Source organism: Eimeria acervulina, genomic scaffold, assembly GCF_000499425.1.
Source record: "Eimeria acervulina Houghton genomic scaffold, Eah_scaff194, whole genome shotgun sequence".
Classification (NCBI taxonomy): Eukaryota; Apicomplexa; class Conoidasida; order Eucoccidiorida; family Eimeriidae; genus Eimeria; species Eimeria acervulina.
The window spans coordinates 20616-36702 of NW_013548801.1; the positions used below are offsets into that span (position 1 = coordinate 20616).

The 16087-nt window shown below is 56.4% G+C and overlaps 2 protein-coding genes across 2 annotated transcripts; both read right to left on the minus strand.

The window, feature by feature from the left end:
- Positions 1–1326: 1326 nt before the first annotated feature.
- Positions 1327–3631, minus strand: EAH_00024600 (major ampullate spidroin 2, putative; the record flags this gene model as incomplete). The annotated part of the gene is made up of 4 exons (XM_013393013.1): positions 1327–2325; positions 2831–2987; positions 3187–3446; positions 3533–3631. 4 exons carry the CDS (start codon positions 3629–3631, stop codon positions 1327–1329), a joined length of 1515 nt encoding a protein of 504 aa, XP_013248467.1.
- Positions 3632–6006: 2375 nt separating this feature from the next.
- On the minus strand, positions 6007–14613 carry EAH_00024610 (hypothetical protein; the record flags this gene model as incomplete). The annotated part of the gene is made up of 5 exons (XM_013393014.1): positions 6007–6028; positions 6143–9272; positions 9513–9926; positions 10140–10221; positions 10501–14613. 5 exons carry the CDS (start codon positions 14611–14613, stop codon positions 6007–6009), a joined length of 7761 nt encoding a protein of 2586 aa, XP_013248468.1.
- Positions 14614–16087: the final 1474 nt, after the last annotated feature.

Below are 16087 nucleotides of genomic sequence, written 5' to 3' on the forward strand. Positions count from 1 at the left end.
GGCAGCGACTTGAGGAATGCGCCGGCCCTGCTCAGCAGCAGCTGCATCACTGTCTGTGTAGGCCCAGTCACCACCGTAAGGCCAACAACTAAAATGGCCTAAGTTGTACTCCCCTGTAGCAACGACCTCATAATACTAAGGTTTATGAAAGCTACAGATGCCAGCGTTCCACTGAAGAAGACAGGAGACCAACAACTTCAGAGCGTACTGACTCCCATGCATTGCTCCCCCCGATCCTGCGTGCTGCGCTACTACTGCAGTAGCTGCTGCAGCTGCTGCTGCAACCGAGTGCCGAGCTCTTGTTTGCTACATCGCCTTCACCCGTGTCCATCTAACCCTTAGTACCCACGGGTAGACCGGGGCGGCACCTTGCTCGTGCTGATGTGCCTCTGATAGTATCGGATGTGGGGAGTACTCCCCTGACAATCAGGGGAGTACCCGCCAGCACCTGCAGCAACAGCAGCCCCAAAACCGGCCCTCTTGAAGGGATCATGTTCGCTTCTGGAAACTTCCCCTTGCGCATGGTGACGCGCCTCTTGTAAAATCGGATAGCGAAGCAAGCGGATAAATACATGGAGTGGTTATGCTGGTGCAAGAAACTGGTCCAAATTCTGTGGCAGCATTGCTGCTGTCGCTCGCTGCTGCTTCAGTCTACGCAGCAGCAACTGATTCCGAGCTGCAGGTTCCTACATACCGCCCCAAAAAAGAACGGAAAGGCTCTCGCATTTAGTTTGCTAAACCCCAGTTTGTGCAATATAGTTTGTCTGCAGCACAGCTCCTTCTGCAGCAGCTGCACATACTGCAAAAACTGCTGTTGTTGCAGACGCAGTAGCATCTGTTGGAGCGCCACCTCATCTGCTATAGTGGCAGGTGCGCAGCTACGCCTAAGGGGCCTCACCCTTGAAGGGGGCCCTCACCAGATTGTTGAGTTGAACGTATTTGCAGTGAAGGATGGGCCCCCAGTCCCTGCCCATCCGCTGCGCCACACACACGAAAGATGCATGCAGTGAATGGCATGGTAAGGACGAGTGGGACAGAAGAGGCAGCATCATTTAAATAGCAACACAAGTTTCACAACGTAAGCATGCTCCGCATGACAGGGATCAGTTCATCAAGAGCAAAACGAATGCGAAGTACAGCCACGCCGAACCCCCAAAGCATGCAACTCCAGATTCCAACCCGGGGCACGGAGACGTGAACATACAGGAGGGGGGCAATACGCCACAGCGCCACAGCAGCACGGACGCGAGAGGCTGACGGACAGTGGAAGCTTGCAGGCACAAGCTTTACTCGAAAGGGAACACGGAGCCGACTGTTTTACACGGTCTAAACTAAGGCCCACTTGGCTTGGCTCATCGAGGCAAAGGGATTCGTCGAAGCAACGGGAGCTCTCGCCGGAGTGCTCAGAGGGCCTCCCCCCATGGGGACCCCACCACTTGGGGCCCCCATAGGAGCCCCAAACGGTGACGTCTGCTGCTGTACTCCTGGGGGACGGTACGCCTGCTGTATGCCCACTGTCTGCTGCAGCGGCTGCTGCAGCTGCGGCTGTTGCTGAAAAGGGCTCCCTCCATAGTGAGACCCCTGCAGTGAGGCAAATGGGTTCGAAGGCCTTGCAGCTGGTTGCTGGGGACCACGCATGCTGGCGAAGGGGTTGCGCTGCTGCTGTGCCTGCTGCACCTGCTGCATCTGCATCAATGGGCTTGGCTGCTGGTGCTGCTGTAGCACTAGGTTCGGCTGTGGCTGCTGCTGCTGCATCATCATCTGCGGAGGACGGCCCATGGAACCTCCCATTCCGAACGGTTGCTGCTGCGGCTGCTGCGGCTGCATCCCAAACAAGGAATTACTGGGCTGCTGCAGGGACTGCTGCATCTGTGGCAACGAGTGTAGCTGCTGCATATGCTGCTGCGGCTGTGGCCCCCCACAGGCTCTCCACTGTTGCTGGGAGGTGTCTATGAAAGAGCCAACTGTGGCTCCTTGCTGGGGCATTTGCATTTGCTGCATGTTGGGGGTCAGGAGGCCTTGCGGGGTTTGTCCCTGCCTCCACATAGTGTTCGGCTGTTGCTGCTGCGGTTGTTGCTGCTGCGCGTGTGGCACGGCAGCCAGACCCATACCTGCAAGGCCCCCCATACCAGGGAGCGTGGTTTGGTGGAGGCCCCCCTGATGGGCCCTGGTGTCCGGAGCCCCCGTCCACACGTTGCTACTGGGCTGTGGCCAGCCGGTCGCAACGAAGTCCTCCTGAGGGGCGCCTTTGCGCCTGCTGCTGCTTTTGTCTCCACGATTTCCGCGGGATCTCGACGAGGCCCAAGAAGACCTTGGAGGAGAGTCCTGACACAGTCAAACAAAACGCAGAGGGCCCAGCAGCCAGTGCCCTCAGTGTGTGCATCTCTCGAAAGCAGGAACATGTGGAGTCGATATGGATAAGCACAGACAGCGTTACATGTAATATGTAGGTCCAGACAACTCTCTACAACCTCCACAGCCCACCGTTTGTTTGCTTGTTTGTGTTTGTGCGTGTTTGCGTTTGTGCTTGTGTGTGTGTGTGTGTGTGTGTGTGTGTGTGTGTGTGTGTGTGTGTGTGTGTGTGTGTGTTTTGCGTGTCTTAGTGTGTGTCTGTGTTTGTGTTTCTATGTGCCAGTGTGCTCGTCTGAAGAGTGTGCATTTGAGCCCGAGCATACAGATGACAACGGGAGGGGGAGATGCACAGTGTGTGCTCTGATGCTGCACATGCATACTTTGCCTCCAAAGAAGCAAAGATAGCAGCAGCCGCACCAGCTATAGGAGCTGCTGCAACGAGAGGAGCAGCAGCACATGCTGCGTAGCTATAGCCTACATCGCTAGAGTCCGGGGATTCACTGGAGGGGGAAGGTGAGTCTCTCCTCCTCGAGTGTCCTCTACCGTGGCGCCTTCTCCTCTCCGGAGCTCGGGACGACGAGCTTCGGGGGGCGCGGCTGCTGCCGCTGTCCCGCGTGCTGCTGGTGCTGTTGCCGCTGCGCAAAGCCCCACATCCACACCTCAATATATTATATTTTAAAGTAGGAATCTCTGCACTAAATGCAACAACCAAGCGGACACCCTGACTGCCATTCAACAGGCAAAAGCCGAAACCCTCCGTTGTACGCGCGGCGCCAGCAGACAGAAATACACAAACGCAAGCAGCACCTCGAGCGGTATCTCCGTGCCTCTCACCCAAACTTGTTGAGCAATTTCTGCACTTCGAACGCAGTGAAGCGGTCCGTCCCAATTTTCTTGGCGGAGGCCTTTCCCGCGCTGCAGCCGTTGCATAGAAACTCATAACGCTGCAGGTCCACAGAGCTCACGCCCTGCTCAGCATCGCAAAAAGCAGAAACTCCACAAACCCTCGCCTTCCGAAGAGATATTGCACCAAATACCATCAAAGCGACAAAGCCGACAGGCGCAAAGCGAGCCAGCGCAACGACGTCAAGCACCTGTCGAAACACAACAGCAGCATCAGCACCAAAGCACTGGCCGCAACAGCAGCAGCAAAAGAGCAGCACCAACAGCAGCAGATTACCCCTCTGCCGCATAGTGCGCACTGATCGTGGCTGTTGGCAAGAAAGTAGAGCTTTTCAAGATTGACCGCGTCTTCATACTCGGTCTTGCTGAGGCCCATCTCAGCCGCGGACGCGGAACTGAACCCCATTTTCAGCAGCTACTGCTCGTCCCTTTTCTCCTCCTGCTTGTAATTATATGTGGTATACTGCTGCGGCTGTTGCAGGCGAGGCGGGGTCCCAGCAGCACACGTTCATTCGGCCGCAGCAGCCTGCTGTAGCTGTCGATGAAGGAGCTCCTCAATTAGTCGCTGTTACCTCTGCCTGTATCGCCTCGGACTGTTGCTGTTGTCTCTCCAGCCACAAAGACTGCTGCTTTTTGTGCTGCTGGCGATACTGCTTTGAAACTCCAGCTGCCTGGCCTCAGGACCACTGCCTTCCGGTAGAGCCTTGGGCAACGGGGGGCAATGAAGCAGCTTCAGGGTTGCTCTCCCTCTTTGGCTACTCTTTGCAATTGCCGATTTGCACTGAAAGCGTCCCGGCAATGGAACGGGGCCCCTGCTGGCGAAGGGGCCCCAGGAACTGCCCGGTGGCACGCCCGGAGCGAGCAAAGACAGATGGGAGGCTGGAGGTATATTATAATAATAACAGCTCAAATTATATGAGAAAAAGGGGGAGAGGTGCCAATATGAAACGGAAACGCCGCAGACAGCCGGAACGACGACCGTGGATGGACTAACGGATGGCGAGCTAGAAGCCCAGGCGAGAGAAGCTGTAAAGAAAGAGACCCTTTGTGAGTTCAAATAAGTGTAACAAAAAAAGGCGAACGATGTAGGGGCTACTACTGCGGCCCCTCCTCCCCCCTCCCGCCTATCTTGATGCTACTGCTGCCGCTCCCGTGGCAGAACCAAGTGTTGCGATGAGGGGAGCTCCCCTGAGCTGCTTCTTTTTCTGTCTGCTCTTCCTCTAGGTATTACAGACCTTACTGTTAAAAGGAGCATCGAAAAGGGGGCCTATTTAGAGACCTAGAGAAGAATGACTACGCCCAACATGGAAACACTGCAGGCAGCTCATCTGCTACTTTGCGCAACGACAGCAGCAGCAACTTGCGCTGCTGCCGGAGCTACAACTTCAGCGACCGAAAAGAACTGATGCTCTTGAGTGCTCGTTTTAGCAAAAAATGAAATCTACAGATTCACCAAGGTTACTTGTTTAGCCGAGGCACATGCTTTTCGCAGGCGGTGCGTTGTTTCTATCACGTCTTGCGGTAGGTTGTGAGTTAGGCTTCTTTTAGCTGCTCATCTTCCGCCAGTGTCGCCGCATCGAAACCAAAGCTAGTATTTATCGCAGCAGAATTGTACTGGGGACCTTTTAGTATAGAGGTGAACAAATGAGGAATGCCACCGATGGCCCCGTACGGTGTGCAACTGGGAGTGGGCCTTTGGCAAAGTCCGTCTTCAACTGCTAGGTCAGCAGACGCGTCTGCGTATGCCCTAGTATTCAAGCGCGAACATTTCTCGGAACGCACCTGAGCTGCGGGAAGGTAGAGGAGCAGCGCTTGTGAAGAATGCTGCAACATTCATGTTCTGAGTCCTCAGGTTTTGCTGCAGTGTGGTGATATCCAGCAAGGCCAGCTGCATTGCAGAATGAGGAAAGAGACGCTCCCTAAGGGACGTCTAGATCAAATGGTAGAGCGCTCTCTTAGCATTAGAGAGGTAGAGGGATCGAAACCCTCGTCGTCGAGACATTCGCGTGCTTCCGTTTCAAAGGAGGGTGGATATACTGCGGTGAACTGGACGCTCACATTCTGTGGCACGTAGCTGCTTTTTTGGTTCGTGTTCAGCCGGCCATATTCTGCTGATGTGTTCTTGCACTGCGTTACCTGCTAGCGTATGCACAGGTCTAGCGAAATGCAGACAATACCTATACGATAATCAACCACATACTACACAACAAGCATATGCGCGGGAATCATAACGCACAGGGATACCCTTGGCTTGCATTTCCGGCGTCGGAGGAAGCAGTCTCTTTTCCTATTATCCATACAAAACAGATGTACACTGGGCGTGCTGTAGAAATGTAATGCATTCATTCGTACAACGTATGCATGTGTACGATACGCATACGGGGGAAATTGACAATACAAATGCGCGTACATGCAACCAATAGCAACAATAAAGGAGCGCATTTCACATATCCACACTTCAATGAGCATTCTTAGTAGGTGATTGTCCTCAGGCGCAGAAACAAAAACAGCAGGGAACTAACACTCCAGGCTCTTTTGTAAACTTGACTGTAACGCAAGAGAGGCAGTCGCCGAAGGAAAATTTCATCAGGGTTATTTCCTCGTATGGAACTGAAAAATGTGTCGCGAAATGCAATATCTACGGCTGTTGCTTCTACTACCCCTCTGCTGCTACTGCTGTCGATACTACTGCGATTCCTGCTACAGTGGCGGTTGCTGTTTAACAAACAGGTAGCACCGAATGAATAGCGACTACTGCAGGGGCCCCCAGGTCCTGAATACCCACAACCGCAAACGCCACATGCCGCTGCTGTCGTTATTTCTGTTGCACCATGAAGCAAGATGGGATAGTGCAGACCCATTGGAAGCAATGGGGTTCGCCCCTTACGCATTGCATTCACTGTCACTGTTCCTGGCGCTGTGGTTGCTGCTGGTGCTCTTGCTTATTCTGGAGCACTGGGCATATTTGGATGAGACGTTCTTCCTTGCAGTCCTTAAGGAAGCAGACGGCCAAGAAAGGGGCCATCTAGGCCGCAGCAGTATGGCCATATCTTCGCCTCTGACGCGGTGAGTGTTGCTGCTGTTGCTGTTGCAGACAGCAGTGACAGTTGCAGCGTAGGGCCTGACTGGAACAGTATACTTGACGCCCCAAGGGACGCATGACCCCCGTTGTTGCTGGGAAGCGATACTGCCAGCAGTCTGGCGCTCGTGTTGCAGAAGAGCATCTGCTTTTCCTGCTGCACCAGGGGGCCCTGGTGTTGCTGCGAGGTGGACGCCGCTGCTGCAGCTGCTGCTGCTGTTGGTCCTGTGGCGGTTGCCTTCGGCTTCCAAGACCCAGAATGGTTTGCAGTAGAGAGAGGCAGTAGCCGCTGCTTTCCTGGCTGCCCGCAGCGAGCGGGGACTGACGGCTCTTGCATTCGGATCTCGGGAGAGGGAAACTGGTTCTTCCTGTGGTGTATCTGTACCAGTCAGGAGCGGGCCAACCCTTTCTGAAGAGCTGCTAGCAAATTCTACAGCTCGTGCTTCATCTTGTACCTGCAAAAAGCTCGCAAATGCTTGGGTGCTGCAGATTTCTTGCAGCAAGGGGCCACCATCCGTTGAAGCTCCCTGCCCTCTCAGCCTCCCGCCGTTTCCAGGGGTCTCCTTGCCTCTTAAGGGGCCCCGGAAAAGATACCCCTGGGAACCGTCATACCGCGATCTGGTGATAATGGTGCAGCCCCGCAGCAAGTCAACAAAGAACCGAAGAAAGACCTCCCGAAGTATTGCATCAGCTACTGTATTCGCCTGCTTCTGCTGCATATGTTGCTGCTGTACCTCCTCTGGCTGCTGCTGGCAGCAACCGCCAACGGCCAAAGTAGAGCTCCACTCACGCAAGACGAAAAGAGGGTTTTCTGCCCCATCTAGAGGATCAATGTGGGTCTGTCCACACACAGTGCTTGCCTGCTGCAAGGCAGTCATACGAGAAGCAGCAGCAGCAGCAGCTGCTGCTGCTGCTGCCTTCACTGCTTCGGCTTCTGCTGCCTTTGCTGCTTCCTCTGCAGCGTCAGCCTCACAAATAAACTCGCCCTCTGCACCGCTTTGGCCTCCAACGTTGCCGCTGCAGGGTGCATCAGCAGCAGCAGAAGCAGTGGGAAGCGCTGCGTCCAGACTGCTTGGGTAAACAACAGGTAAGTTCAAAGCGTCTCCCTCTTCAGAAGACTCAAACGAAACGCCAGAAAACTCGCGCCAAACAGGCAGCAAGTTAGTGCTAGGTTCCGTTGCTGCAGCAGCAACAGCAGCAGCTCCGTCCTGCCCTCCTGCGGGAGCAACAAAGGTAGCTGGAGCTGAAGAAATCGCATTGCCTAGGCCCCACGACCCGTCTCTGTCACCACCCCTTGAGACTGCTGCTGCTTCCGCCGCTGCTGCTGCTGCTTCTGTGGGCGCCGGAGTAATACCCCTTGATGCTGCTGCAGAGGGTCTCTTTGCTTTGACCCACGTTCTACTGCGTTCAAAAACCTCGCTGCTGCTTCGGCATTGCCGCTGGAACAACAGTGACATCCCTTTCCTTCCGCGGTTGCCTGTGCTCGTGGATAACTGCGGTTGCACTTGCTCCAGCAGTGACAACTGCTCCTGTACCTGCTCCTGCAGCGCCGGCTGCTGCTGTTGACAGTAGTAAGCTTTAGACGCTGCAACAGCACCTAAACACTCTGCTCCGCTTGTTTCTGCTGCTTGTGTAGGTGAGACGGACAAATCAGGAGAAGGCGACGGGAGTTCGGGCTTCTCGGGCGGCGGATGCTCCGCATTTTGCTGCCGTTGGTGCTCCTCTTCTTGTTCCTGTTGCTGCTGCTGCTGTCGCTGCTGCTGTTGCTTCTCCCGCATCCACGACGAAGCACCAGCAGCGGCAGCTGCAGCGTGAGCTCCGACGGGAACGGACGAGTAGCGGACATGTGCAGGCTGCGCCCCACGGAGCGATGGTGGTGTCTCTGCAGCACCAACGGTAGCACCCGCGGCAGCAGCGACAGTTGCCGCAGCTGAAGCTGCTGCTGCTGCTGAAGCTGCTGCCGCTGCGTCTGTCATGTCTGCTCCGGAAGCTGAAGAGCGTTGCCCCCACAGCCGCCATAGCCAATTGTCTCTCCTATGCTGCTGCTGCTGCTGGAGTTGGAGCTTTGCAGGCTGCGGTAGATGCTGCAGCTCTCGTTGCTGGACTTGCTGCTGGTCTGTCTTGCCAGGAGGCAAGAGGTTCAAGAAGCGAAAGACAGACAGAAGGGCCCCACTATGAGAACGGTTGGGTCCCGCTCTCACACTAGCATTGGTGTTGCCGCTCCTGCTGCTCCCAGCAGTTGCTGCCCCTGTGGCGCCTGATGCTGCAGCGCCACCGAAGCTGGTGCTGCTCTGGCCACATGCTTGCGGGCTAAGGAACTGCTGCTGTTGCTGCTGACTTCGGCTGCTTGTGTGCAGCAGCTGCAGAGGGTCACCCCTGGCCACGCCTTGCTGAGGCTGCAGTGTTGTGCCTCCTACAGTTTTGTTGCTGAGACTGCCTAGTTCAGCAGCAGCAGCAGCAGCAAGCCGCGCACTGTACGCGGCTGCCTCTTCTGTGATAGCACAAGTTACATCCTCCCGCAGCACGAGCCAGTTAGAGGGGAGAAATGAAGGGATCTGCTGCTGCTGCTGTTGCCGCCGCTTCTTGTGCTGCTTCTGCTGGTGGCGCTGCAGCATCTTCCGCTGCTGGCTGGTCAGGTTCCCATCTACGATTGCTGCCGCTGCAGCTGCCGCTGCAGCGGCCTCAATTTCATCTTTGCACAGCAGTGGCACAAGGCTCGCAACAAGCTTCCCTAGCATCATATCTGGCAGAGGAGGCAATCCCCAAGCAACCGTACCAGGCGCTGCTGCTGCTGCCCCCGCTTCGGCTGCTGCTGCTTTCGCCGCCGCTACTGCTAAAGGGTCCAGGGAATCGCGCTGCTGTGGGTCCCCAGCTGCCGCCGCAAGGGCAACATGCGACAGAGAGAAAGAGCAGCTGTCCAAGTCTACAAGATAAACCCCTACAGCAGCAGCAACGCCACAGGAAAAACAACACCCAAGAAGATTGCCTTCGAGGACTGACTGCTGGCATCGCCCCGAGCTGCTCAATCAAGGCACGTAGCAGCAGCAGCAACATCTGCATGCGTTTTATCAGCAACACCTGAAACTGCAGCAGCCGGTGCTTCAGCTGTTTGTGCTGAAAGTGCAGCAACGGCGACCACGACAGCTGCGGCAGAAACAGCGAAGTTGGTTGAACTAACCGAGAGGGAAAGTGTCCAAAGCGTGAGAGAATAGGTTAATGGCGTACAGCATATTGCCAGAAATGGTGTTCGTGCAGTTATTGTGGGTGTTGCTGCTGCTGCTGCTTGAGACTGTTCCTGCTGGTGCTACTGCTGCAGTTGTTGCTGCTGCGGCAAAATCAGGAGCAGTGCACACGTAGACTGCGGGAGGGGCTGCCCTTCCTCTGGGGATGCCGCCGCGTTTCCTGTGGCTGCTGCTGATGCTACTGTTCTTCCCTTGTGGCTGTTGTTCGACTGGAATCCCCTGCTGCTGCCGCTGCTGCGGCGGCGTCAAGAAACCGACGCAGAAGGGAAGTGGCATCGATACGAAATGCGCGAGCGAGGCCGGAAGCAACGGGACGAATACCTGGGAGTACTGTAGGGGGTACATCAGAGCTGCACATACACCCCGACACAAAAGAAGCAAAAGCAGCGCAGTATGCATCCCCTTGCAGATGCGTCTAGAGGCAGCACACTAAGGATTCTGCCTGGACAGTTGCCACAATTCCGTTGCCGCTATTTTCGCTATTGAGACCTCTACTGACACCGCTGGGGCATCAGCAAGACCCGCCAGTGTTTCTTGGCTTTACAGCAGAACGAATGCCTCACGCCACACACTTTCTACGCTCCCTGCTGCTACTGTTAGAAATACGCCTGGTGCAGCTGACCCGTGAGAGCACAAGGCAGCAGGCTTAGGCGGTTCACAGACGAAGAGAGCAGCACGATCTGCTTTTCGCACAGCAGCAGCAAGAACAACAGTAACACCAACTCCAGGGGATAGGTCTTCAGAAGATTCACCAGAGGTAGCTGCAGCACAAAGCTCAACTCAAAATATACCATAACTATCATTCCTTCCAACGAAGCAGCAACCCATGCCGCAACAAACACTGCAGCACCAACACCTGCATCAAGTATTGTTGCAACGGATGCATGAGGAGCTCCACAAGCCGGTGCAGTAGTGGAGGCTCACCTGCAACAGCGGCAAGCTTCCCGGCGGCGGCAGCGCGAAGTGTAGGGAGCGCGTGCATTCTATGGAAACGGAAACTTGGAGCTTGTTGGTGCTACAGATGTTGCTGGAGCTGTTGCTGCTCTCATCGGAACTGAAATCGCACTTGCTACTGCTGCTGCTTTCACAGCGCATTTGAACCTGTTGGAGCGGGAACACCTCCCATATGCGGGCTGCTACTGGAGCTGGCGTCTCCTCCACCAGCCTTGTGGCTTGTTGCTGCAGATATAACAGTGGTGAGGGGAGTAACACTCGTTGCTGCAGTTGCTGCTGCTTTTGCAGTACGATGTGACCGCTGGAGCTGCATGCAGTGGCCTGACAGAGAGCAGCGTATGAGGTGTACGTACTCCACAACCACTCATGGAAAACCCCGAAAAAAGGGAGCTCAGACAAAACACAGAACGCCCTTTCCACATAAGCCAGGGGCGGCTCACTGCGGCAGCGGTCAGATGCTGCCTCTGCTGTGCCTGCAGCCTGTTCCTCCTGATCTATCTTGCCTGTTTCTTGTTCCCTGCCTGACGCCACTTCATCTGTCGCAGTGTCTCCCTCTGCAGAAATGGTTGGACTTGTGCGGTTGCTGACCGTGTTGCTGCGGCTAGTGGGCACCCGGAAGCTAACAAGCTCGAAGAAGCGAAGACAGTGCCCATAGAGTCTCCGGCCCTGAATATCTGTCAGGACGAAAACGAAAGATGAGGGAGAATGAACTCTCAGCAAAGAAGCGCACGCGCAGCCACCCCACTGGCAAATGCATGGTGGAGCCCGCGTTGCTGCTGGTGCCTCTGGCGCTCCTGTTAGTGATGATGTTGGTGCTGCTGCTGGCGCTGCCGCTGGTGCTGCTGCTGGTGCTGCGGCCGCAAATGTTGCTGCTGGCTCTGGAAACATTTGAGGGGATGCTTCCGGCGGTGCCTCCAAGATGGATGGGGAAGTTGCTGGTGTCGCTGCTGCTGGTTTGCACACACCTGCAGACAGCAGCTTCCTCAAAGCATGTGGCAAGTACGATTGCCAAGGAGATGTACATGACCGTGCTGCAACGTCTTCTTGCTGCTGTTCCTTCTGCTGCGGAGGCTTCTTGAGAAGGGTACAGAGGCAGCCGCTACTGAGAGGCAGCATTTTCGCCGTCCCGTGAGGGAAGCAGAACAGCTCTGCTGCAGGAGGCACCTCTGGCGGTAGCCACGAGATGTTACCGCAGCTTTCATCATGACTTTCTGGTCCTGAATCTGGTGTTGCTGGCCTTTCTCCTGCATCCCCTGTCTCCGTTCCTGTCGATTTGTTTGGGCTCCCTGCTGTTGCTGCTGGATCTGCTGCTGCCACTGATGTTGGTGATGTCTCCAGGACGGGAAGGACCTTCGGCTTGCCTTTGCGCGTGACCGCCACATCGAAGCTCGGGGTGTAGCTGCACTTGCAACGGCGCTGTGGGTCGCTTGGGGTTTCTCTGCAGCAATTACTGCTGCTGATGCTGCTTCCGCCACCGCAGGAGCAGACGCCACGGACTCGGCAACGAATTACAGCAGGTGAGCGGCGGTTTGGCTTTTCGACAGGTTCTTGAGTTCGTGAAGGCGCCCCGAGTGCATCTGCTGCCACCGCTGAAGACACTGCAGCCGTACAAGTTGCTGCTGCATTCGTAAGTGAGCCTCTTGACGCTGCTGCTGCACCAGCAGCAACCCTTGCAGGAGCAGCAGCTGAAGTTCCGCCGTGTGATCTAGGCCAGCTCGAGCTGCGACGCATGAATCCCTCATCGTGGCAGCGCGAAGCGGCATCGCTGCAACTACGTCTGCTGCTGCCGCCGCTGCAGTAGCTGCTGCTGCAGCAGCAGCAGTTGCTGTGCTTGTAGCAGCAGCTTCTACTGCCATGACCCACCTCTGCTGTAATTGACTGTTGCCCACAGATGCGTGCTGCTGCTGTTGGTGCTCCTGTTGCATGAACCTGTGGAGCATGCACCCTTTTTATGTTTCGGCTGCTGCTTCGGCTGCTGCTGGGGCATCTGCTAATGCTGCTGCAGCCCGTGAAGTCTTGACTGCAATTGGAATTGGGGAGCAAGCAGCTGTTTGCTCTCCTGCTGCTCGTGCCTCTATTCTTTTCGGTCCGGCAGCCGCTGCTGCACCTTCTAGTTGACGGTACCAACGCGAAGTTTCTGGTGCTGCTGCCACTGCTGCTGCAGCTATTGGAGCTTGCGACCACAGAAGGAATAGAAGCGGGGCGCTTTTGGGACTGGCTGCAGAAGCTCAGAACCCTACTGGAGCCGCAGAGGGAACTGGCACAGCTGCTTCTGTTTCTGCTGCTGTCGCTGCTGGTGCAGGGGCTGCCATCTGGCGGGATGGCGCCTTCGGGAAAAACGCACGGAGCGCTCTTGCAAGCGCAGCACCACCAAACATGCGGCTGTAACAGATCGCTGATGCTGTCGCTGCTGCTCGTACTGTCGCTGGTCTGCTCCTCGTTGTCATTGCTGCTGCTCCGCGTTCGTCGAAGCTCTTGCCGTAGCTGTTGCTGCTGCGGCTGCTCCTTCTCCCTCTCCCCCAGGGCGTGCTCGGAGACGAAGCCCTCGTGAGCACCTTCACCAGCAGCAGCAACAGCGGCAGCAAAGGAGCCGCATTCTCCCTGCTGACTCCTAGCCTGGCAGCAGCAGCAGCAGCACTGTTGCTCCTGCTGTTGTTGGCAGTAACGGCCAATGCAGCAGTCTAGGACAGGACACGCCGCTTGGGGCCCGAGAACCAGAAATGCCTCAACGAGAGATGGCATGCAACGGACATCGCGAGAAAGACGCTTGTTGAGACGCTTCTGCTGCTGCTGCCGCTGGTCTTGGCGTTGGTCGTTCTGTTCTCGTTGCTGCCTCTGCAGCTCTTCTTCCTGCTGCTGCGGAGGCAGTTGTTCGTTCTGTTGCAGAAACTCCTGTTGCTCCTGCTGTGTGCCTGTTGCTTGCTGCTGTTGCGTCACCTGCACGACTGGCAGATGTTGCTGCAGCACCGGCACCTGCTGCAGGGCATCTGACTGTGTCCGGTTTTGCTCCCCGTGTTGCTGATGCTGCTGCTCCTCCTCCAGCAGCACCTGGTCATGCTGCTGTTGCTGCTGCAGCTCCAGCTGTTGCCGGTGACACCTTTCTGCCAACCCTTCGAAGAGTTGCCTTCGGGTGCCCCAGCCGTCACCGCGGCCCCCAGAATACCCACGGGCGCCGGAGGCATCTTCCGAGCTGCACCACTCTAAAAAAGCATTTGCCGCAGCTTCAAATGAGCCCCCAGCAACTCTTTCTCCTACGCCTTCATCAGGCAACTCCTTAGAGGAGCCCCTAGGGGCATCCGCAGGCGTGGCCCCTGAAGCTGCATCCGCATCATGGGGGCCCCAGGAAGTCTCTACATGCGCGACATCGCGAGTCGCTCCAGAGGGCCCCCCCAGCACCTCTTCGGTCAACAGGCCCCTTCGACTTTCTCCACTGGGGCTTCTCAGGGCCCCAAAAGGCGGCCTGGCCAGGGCCTCTTCAGGAGGAGCCCCCGGCGAGTCTTCACCAGACTTTACAAAGGATTCTACTGGAGACAGGGAAGGCGACTGCCAAATATTCATGTTCGCAGGGGGAGCCCAGGGGGCGCCCACCACTGCTGCGCTTAAAGGGAGAGGGCACGACACAGGAGAAGCCCCGGCTGCGTCCAGAGGCCCCTTTAGTGATCCCGTGAGGGGTCCCCCAAAGGATATAGTATCCTCAGCTGCATCAGCTGTTGCTGCTCCTCCTGCTCCTGAAACAGCTGCGATTGCTTCACATTCCGCCAGAGACTCACCCTGACCTGCTGCCGCTGTCATTTCTGTCGCTGCTGTAGCTGCTGCAGGCGCTCCTTTAGTAGCTGCTTCAGGTGCAGGGAGACCATCTGCCACTACGCCACACAGCAAAGGACTGGCTGCTGCTGACGCTTCTGCTCCTGTTGCTGCTGCTGCTTCTGCTGCTGCTACACCAAGTGGGCACGCCTTATCCGTAGGAGATAACTTTATCGCCTCAGGAGTTGTTCCGGCGGTTGCTGCAGCAGCAACTCCTGACGAATTGCAGGAGCTCGGGAATCCGCTGGGCTGCGGGTTCTCTCCGCAGCTCGGCAGCATCTTCTGCATGCTCTCCCTCTACTGTCCCTACCACTGCTGCTGCTTGGCGTCGTAACCGCTGCCGTTACATTGGTGCGGCTCGGCAGCAGCTCAACAGCTCCGCAGCAGCAGTTAGGGGCCCTCGCCACAGCAGCGGCAGATGCTGCCGCAAGGGGCACCTATGGGCACCTTTGGGACCCTTAGCTGTGCGACACATGAGGATCCCGAAGAAGTTGAAGCGTTCACAGCCACTGTTCGTCGTGATGCTGCTGTTTGCCCTCCTCTTGCTGACGCCACCGTTGTAGCCACTGCGGTAAGCAAAAGGAGTCATATGAACATCAGAAGGAGGCCACAAGAGCACCCATGCGCTGCTTTGCCGCTGCCGAAGGCCCCACGAAGGGCCCCTGCCCCGACGGCGCCTGGCTGGAGAGCTCGGGGCCCCTAACACCCGTCGTTGCTTCAGAATTGTATTGTTCTCCTTGTTAAGTTTCATAACTGTGCGCCCTTATATGTGACTCGTTGTTCGCACTCGCTCGCTGAGTGTCGCGAATGGTAAACTATGCGCTGGGGCTGCTGTTGTGCTGCTGCTGCTGCCGCTGCTGCAGCTGTGTGTCTTGCCGCTGCGCGAGGAGCAACTACTTCTGCTCCTAGCTTTATGCCTTCATTTTGCATGTTTAGGTATTGCTATTCGAGCAGCATCTCTGCCCTTCCAGCCCGTTAGGGTCCGCTGGACCGTCGAGATCCGTCGGACTGCTCGAGAGCAGCCACTGTAGCTGTAAAAAGGCTCTAGGGGGCCGTACCAATAGTGCGTCAATATCTTTCGTTGAACTTCGTCTTGCACCTGGTATCGCCACCGCAGCGTGCGGCGGATTGTACAGCAATGTGCATACGTGTACACTTGGCTTACGCCCATGTTCCAAGCCCTTCTTGCGCAGCTTGGCCGCCACTGCTGAAACTGGCCAGATATTTGACTAGCTGGCTGGCTAGCCAGGGCTTAGCGGCAAAATATTTGCAGTGTAGGCTACGCTCAGCCCCAGTGTTGAGGGGAGAGGTGTGTTGCTGCCCGTCCCTGCCGCTATGTCGTCTCTGTTAGCTTGCGCATTTACTTCACTCCACAGGAAGGCTATTGCAGCGCTAAACCTGTGTACCAGGCCCCAACAGCCTCCAGCGTGGGATTTGAATGGTCCACAGTCAAGGGCTAATGCTGAGGGTTTAGGATAAGGGTACTTCAAATGAGACCTAGTACTTCGTTCGGATTTTGCTCTTTTTTCCGCGAGGGGCCTCGAGAGACTCGCTGACCCTGAGCCCTTCGGCTCGTTTCCCAGCCATTTCCCCCCTACGCATGCATCGTGCGTGCACACTGCATGCACTGGCGCACGTACAGTATAGTTAACAGTGAACCTCGTCTGCGTGAAGCGCCCGGGAAAAGCCACAAGGTCACAGTGAACCACTGCGGAATGTTCCTTCCCCACGTTTGTTGCATGCAACTGCTAGA